Source organism: Plasmodium gaboni, chromosome 4 (genome assembly GCF_001602025.1).
Source record: "Plasmodium gaboni strain SY75 chromosome 4, whole genome shotgun sequence".
Taxonomy (NCBI): Eukaryota; Apicomplexa; class Aconoidasida; order Haemosporida; family Plasmodiidae; genus Plasmodium; species Plasmodium gaboni.
In genome coordinates, this window is record NC_031484.1 from 312,191 (window position 1) to 319,690 (window position 7,500).

The window sequence follows — 7,500 nt, forward strand, 5'->3', positions numbered from 1 at the left end:
TTCCCCTTTTTTTAAAATATATCACGTATATGTATAAAAAAAAAAAAAAGGAAAAAGTACATTTATATATTATGAAATTAAGAATATAAATAATATATAATATATATGAGAAGCTACCTCATTAATATTTATACACTTTAATATTCATAAAAAGTGCTGTTATGAGGAAAAAAAAAAAAAAAAAAAAAAAGAAAAATTGGAACATATAAAAAAATATATACATAGTATATAATATATATATTATATATATATATATATATGTTGTAATTTTTTTTGTTTTTTTTTTTTTTTAATATTTAAATCTTAAGTCTTTATAACAAAAGAATTATAAATTGAGACAGTGTGTCCGAGTGGTTAAGGAGTCAGACTAGAAATCTGGTAGGCTTTGCCTGCGCAGGTTCGAATCCTGCCGCTGTCGAAAAAAAAAAAAAAAAAAATCTTATTTTATAAAAAAATAAAAATTAAAATAAATAATATTAATATTTATTGTATATATATATATAATATAAAAGTAAAATTAAGGAATACAAAATAATATTATACATAAAATTTATAAAGGTTATAAAATTAATAATGATAGTGAAAATATATTATATACTTTTTTTTAATATATATATATATCTTTAAGTTTTACCATTTGACAATTTTATTGAATATATATTTTCCTTTTTATTATACTTATAAAATAAGAACATATATAATATTAATATATATTAAAAAATTCTCTATAGTAAATAATTTTTAGATTTTTTAAAGCCCTCATTTTTAATATATATTATATATATATATATAATATAATATAAAAATCAAATATTCAATATATCCTCATCAAAATTGTTCTTTTAATTATATCATAAATAAATAAGGACATATATAATAAATATATATATATATATGAATTCATGAGAATAAATTTTTTTTTTTTTTTTTTTTTTTTTTTCACTTTCTCTTGTATTTTTATATATACGTTTTACGAACAAAATAGTTATCTTCAAATTATATAAGTTTATTGTTATCATAATAACAAAAAAAAAAAAAGAAGGAAAAAAAATTGCTAAATAAAAAGTATATTGTATGATTTCATATTATTTATATAAAAAGTATATAAATTTGTCATATTTCCTTCTTATATAATATTATAATAATTTCTTCTTTTTTTCTATGTAAAATTTATATATTTATTTGATTGATCCATGTGGGTTTCGAACCCACGACCTTCGGTACATAAGACCGACGCTCTAACCACTGAGCTAATGGATCTTATATAAAGCTACTTTATTCATAACTAAAAATAAAAAAAAAAAAATATATATATATATATATAGATCTATAATATCATATATATTATATATATATATATATTTATGTTCACATCTTAAATAATATATTATTTTCTATATATTTAAAAAAATTCCTTTAAAATAATAAAATATAATTGTAGTAATGTCATTTTATTTTTTTTAAAAAATTTTATTTACATGATTTTGTTATAAAATGTTCACAAAAAAAAAAAAAAAAAAAAAAAAAGAAAAAATAATATATTATAAAAATATAAATATAAAAAAATATTATATAAATATTACATAAATATATATAAAAAAAAAAGCAAAACAAATTAAAGATAAAAAATAATTGTATGATATAAAAATTAAAAGTACTAAAAAAAAAAAATAATAAAAATACAGAATAATATAAATATGAGAATATATTATTAAGCATATGTGTATATGTTTGAAATAAATATATAATAAATATGTATCTATCTATATATATATATATATATATATATTAATATATATATTTTTTTTATTTTATTTTTTCCCTCTTTTCCTTTTTTTTTTGGAGATTTCTCTCTCTCCCGCCTCATAAGCTTCTTCATTTTATTGATTTATTAAATCCTTCAAAGCAGAAAACTTGATTCTGTGTGATTAAAAATAATAAAATAAAAATTAATTATATATGTAAACATTTTTTAATATTATCACTAAATGAATATATATATATAATATGTATAATATATATAAAATATGTATAATATATAAAATATGTATTATATTATATTCTCATTTTTTTATTTTATTTTATTTTTTATTTTATTTTTTATTTTTTACCTTCGACGAACGCGTCCAGCTTGGCCTGAGTAGATTCCAGATGATTCATTTATTGAAGAGACTTTTTTATTCATTTGAGGATTTTGAAATATAACTACAAGGACTGATAAATTATCCAATGATTTTTTTTTATAAGCGAGTTGACATAAAGCTTCTGCAGCTGTATTAGCATCTCTTGATTGTATTAGAGAATTTTTGACTGTATTAACAGCTTCTTGTGATGTTATAACATCAAAAATACCATCACAACAAATAATTAAGAATTCATCATCATCTGTTAATTTTATATGAAACAAATCAGGTTCACATATTAGACCTTTTAATTTTTCTTTTGTTTTTTTATGAAAGGAACCGAATCCTCGACAGACTCCTAAACACCCACCCAAATATCCTTCATCATCTAAAATTCCTCCCGAATTTATAATTCTTTCTTGTTCTTTTTTATTAATGCTAGCTCGATGATCTACTGTAAGAACAATAGCTCTTCCATTTTTACTTATAATACATCTACTGTCACCAATATTAGCAACATACAACATGTTTTTAAATATAACACTCACACATGCTGTGGTGCCACTAGAATAATTGGAATGATTATCTTCTTTTATATTTATAATATTTTTACATATATAATTATCTGTTTCTTGAAAAGAATATTTTAAAGAATTCTCTAAACCACTTCCATTTATAAAATAATAATACATATATATATGCAATATTTTTTGAACAATATTTACTGCATTATCTCCATTATGACCATCATATATAGCACAATATATATAAGATGGTGTTTCCATATCTTTTATATTATGAATTATATTCATATATTCTTTATCAATTAATTCATATTCATTTGGAGCTTTTTTTATTAATGTATCATATTCTTCTTTTAAAAAATTATTCATATTTTCAATAATAATAACTCTATCTTCATTATATGTCCTATTTCCTTTAAAGCTATAAAAACCACATTTGAACATATTATTTATCTTTATATTTTCCTCATCTTTTTTTGGGCTTTTTATTTTTATTTCTTCACTTATAACATTGTTGTATTCCACCTTCTCGTTAGAATATGTAGCACTGTATTTATATGAGCAATGGGTGTTTATAGAATTGGCATCATTAATATTTTTATTATTATCATCATTAATATTTTTATTATCATCATCATTAATATTTTTATTATCATCATCATTAATATTTTTATTATCATCATCATTAATATTTTTATTATCATCATCATTAATATTTTTATTATCTTCCATTTTTGTCCTTTTCAACGTGTCTATTGTGATTTCCTTTCTTTGTATAGAAATATTTTTATGATAAATCTTCTCATTATATTTGACTAAGGAAGGCCCAGAACAACTATCATCTTTCTTATAATTTTCTTTATTATCAATATTTTTATAAACCTTATTTATTTCATTTTCTGTATATGAATACTTATAATTTTGACATTTATTAATGGCTTCTTGTTTCCACATATTATGGTGATTATCTGTATTAGTATGACCCTTAGAAATATTATCATTATTATGATTATTATTTTGGATCTCGTTCTTTCTTGTTGTTGCTTGTATGCTACTATGAGTATATGTCTCATAGATCGATGAAAGTGGTATTTTCTTTTTATCATTAACAGATTGATCATTTTCTTCATTCTTTAGTTTCACCACCCCGTCACTACATAAAATATAATGATCATCAATTATTAAAGGGCACTGTATCTTTTTATAATCCCCACTTATTTTTTCGCTATGTAGATAATTAGAAAGATTATATTTACATTTAATATTCATATTGGGCACCAGATTGTTAATATTATGTTTGTCACATATATTTTTATCACAAACATTTTTATCACATACATTTTTATCACAAACATTTTTGTCACATATATTTTTATCACATACATTTTTGTCACAAACATTTTTATCACATACATTTTTGTCACAAACATTTTTATCACATATATTTATTATATTATCATGACTATATACATTTTTATTACACATATTATACACATCACTACAATAATGATGACCATGACTATCATAAATATTTTTATCAGTACATGTATTTTTGTTTCTTTCAAGATGATTATTTGTTTGTCTATGATATTTATTTAAATCATCTATATTTACAAGAAAATTTAAAAAAGCATTTTTTTTTGTTGTGTCTTGATTAATATCCATATGAGGATAAAAATTATTATTTGGTTTTTCTTTCTGTACATTATATATAAATAGTTCTATGTAATTATAATTATTGATTTTATATTCTTTAAAAAATTCATTTTTAAAAAATATGGATACACCCATATATAATATTTCATTATGTTTATTAAATATAATAGGAATAATAAAAAACTCATATTCGTTATTTTTTAATCCACCATAATAATCTACAATGGACATAAATTCTATTTTTTTCTTCTTCTTATATTTAAAATCTTCATATAAATTTATATTCTTCTCATTGTTAATATAACATTGTAGATTATAGCTATTCAAATCTTTAATCAGTTCATATAGTGTTCCACATACATATTTAGAGCATTCATTCTTGCAATTAATCTTATTACTCTTCTCAGATATATCCATATTCACAACAAAAAAAAAAAAAATATATATATATATAAAATGAAAATAAATAAATATATATATATATATATATATATATATATATATATATATATATATATATATATATATATATATATATATATATATATATATAAAATGAAAATAAATAAATATATATATATATATATATATATATATATATATATATATTAAGAGATAAAATTGAATGATATATTATTATAACACTATGATATGCAAGAATATATTCAATATATATATATGCCGAAAGCATATTCTTTAATAAAACACAAATATAAATATATATATATATACATATTTAAATATGACAAATGCCAATAATATATATTATAATATCATGTAACATATTATGTATCTTTTTAATTTAAAAAAATCTGGTTCATAAAATTAGAGACGAAAAAAAGAAAAAAAAAAAAAAAAAAAAAAAAGAGAGAGAGAGATTTTTTTTTTTCATAATAATGAAGTATATGAAAAAAAAAAAAATAAATAATAAATCATTAATTTATGTATTTAAGAATGTATATAATATATATATTATATATCATATTAAATGTTACATTAAAATGTACATATATTTTTTTTTTTTTTCTTTTTTTATATTTAAAAATTAGTCCAAAACTTGATAGGGATATTTTTAAAATATATATATGCATAAAAATATAAAGTATTACATATATATATATATATATATATATATATATATATATATATTTTTTTAATGTTAAAAAGAAATAATATTAATAATATGAGATAAAATATTATATATATTATATATTTTTTTTTTTTTTTTTATTTGTATATAAATATATATATATATATATTTACTTCATTTTAATTGAAATAAGGAAAACCCAATTTGGGCTTGTTTAAAAAAAAAAAATAATAATAATAATAAATAAAACCAAAGGATTTATTCCAATAATTCAATTAAGCACAAACATATATACATTATATATATATATATATATATATTTTTTTTTTTTTTTTTTTTTTTTTTATTTTTTTTTTTTTTGTGCGTCATTTTTAAGATGGATATCATTATCACCACGCCGTTTGATAAAGAAGTTTATGAAATCGAAGAAATTACTAACAAGATAGTTTCTGTTGAAACTGTTAAGCATACAAAAAATAGTTTACATAAGAATCGAGATATACAATGCCCCAATAAAAAGAAACTTGTGTTACCAGGAGAATGTGTTTTAGATATGAATGATAAAGATCGATTTTTAAAAGGAGGAGGTTTATATGAAGAAGATGATATGTTTCATGCATGTATTTTAGGAAGAGTAAATTATATTAATAAATTAATTTATGTAGAACCTCTAAAAGGAAAGTATACAGGTTCTGTTGGAGATTTATTAGTTGGAAAAATTAAAGACATTAGTAATGATAAATGGATTGTTGAAATAGGTTCTTATTGTAGAGCTTTTCTTTCTATATCTCAAACTAATATAAGTATATTTAGTCAAAGAATTAGATTATATAATGATGTTATAAATATGATACATATTTATAAACCTGATGATGTTATTGCATGCGAAATTCAAAGAATATCAACAGATGGTACTATTATTCTACATACCAGATCATCTATTTATGGTAAATTATCTAACGGTGTTCTAATTATTGTTCCACAAACTTTAATACATAATCAGAAAAAACATATTTTTGTTTTTCCTTGTAATGTTCAAATCATATTAGGAATGAATGGTTATATATGGATCTCCTCTCCTATCAAAAAATCTAAAGATACTAATCCTAACAGTGTTGATCAAAATATTGAAGAAAATAAATTTGAACACGTTGATCATACTACCAGAAAAAATATTTCTATCATTACTAATATTATTAAATTACTTGTCAAGTATCATATCAATATTAATTATGATACTATTAATAAAATATATGTACACTATACTTCAAATACAAATAATACACCCTCATATATTCTAAAGCCTTACGTCGCTGATTCGTATTTGTTTAATTATATAGATAAGTTTGCAAGGTCAAACCAATCCTGGGGCCCTACCTCAACCGAATAAAAAATCAAAATTAAAAAATAAAAAATAAAAAATAAAAAATAAACATATAATATGTACAATATATATATATATATATTTATTTTTTTTATGTTATAATTAATTAATTTATTTATTTTTATTTTTTTGTGTGAAATAAATTTCTCATTTTTTCCTCCATATAATGAAAACACACACTGTTCATAATTAAATATTTGCTAACAATTTTTTATGTTTTATAAAAAAAAAAAAAAAAAAAATATTTTATAATAATTTTTAATAAAATAAAATAAAACAAAACAGATATATTAATATATATTATTATATATATATTAATATATATTATTATATATATATTAATATATATATTTATATATTCCTTTTTAATATTGGAACCTCTTATCATCAGCTGTTGACTTTTTCATGGTTAATACCAAATTCTGCATTTTATTTTTGAGAAATTCATGATTTTTTCTTGTATTTTTTAAATTTAGTTGTAAATTTTTTCTGTCTTTTTTGAACCTTTCCATTTCTTGATGCATTTTATCCTTCTGACTAACAATTTTATCAAATTTTTGATTATTTTTATCTGCATTTTCTCTCATTATATTAATCCTAGATTTCATATATATGATATCATTATCAATTATTTCTTGAGCTTTAGAAATTCTTACTTTGTTTTTTTTTAAAAGAGCTAATCTACTCTTATATAAATTTCCTTTATTCATTTGTGCCTTTATA

At 19.0% G+C, this 7,500-nt stretch overlaps 3 protein-coding genes and 2 non-coding genes across 5 annotated transcripts in view; 2 read left to right on the forward strand and 3 right to left on the reverse strand.

Annotated features, from left to right (window-relative positions):
* The first annotated feature begins 336 nt into the window (after positions 1-336).
* Positions 337-418, forward strand: PGSY75_0410100. Its single transcript has one exon. It is a non-coding gene; the product is annotated as a tRNA-Ser (tRNA).
* Positions 419-1,187: 769 nt separating this feature from the next.
* On the reverse strand, positions 1,188-1,260 carry PGSY75_0410200. The gene has a single exon. It is a non-coding gene; the product is annotated as a tRNA-Ile (tRNA).
* Positions 1,261-1,880: 620 nt separating this feature from the next.
* On the reverse strand, positions 1,881-4,720 carry PGSY75_0410300 (putative protein phosphatase; the record flags this gene model as incomplete). The annotated part of the gene is made up of 2 exons (XM_018784168.1): positions 1,881-1,920; positions 2,112-4,720. The coding sequence occupies 2 exons, from the start codon at positions 4,718-4,720 to the stop codon at positions 1,881-1,883; spliced, it is 2,649 nt and encodes an 882-aa protein (XP_018643330.1).
* Positions 4,721-5,769: 1,049 nt separating this feature from the next.
* On the forward strand, positions 5,770-6,783 carry PGSY75_0410400 (putative exosome complex component RRP4; the record flags this gene model as incomplete). The annotated part of the gene is made up of 1 exon (XM_018784169.1): positions 5,770-6,783. The coding sequence occupies one exon, from the start codon at positions 5,770-5,772 to the stop codon at positions 6,781-6,783; it is 1,014 nt and encodes a 337-aa protein (XP_018643331.1).
* Positions 6,784-7,142: 359 nt separating this feature from the next.
* PGSY75_0410500 (hypothetical protein) overlaps positions 7,143-7,500 on the reverse strand; it is a gene marked incomplete at both ends in the record, with an annotated part of 642 nt that continues 284 nt past the window's right edge. Inside the window, one exon of the mRNA XM_018784170.1 lies at positions 7,143-7,500. This exon is cut by the window's right edge and continues 284 nt beyond it. Within this exon, the coding sequence (XP_018643332.1) occupies positions 7,143-7,500 (358 nt within the window).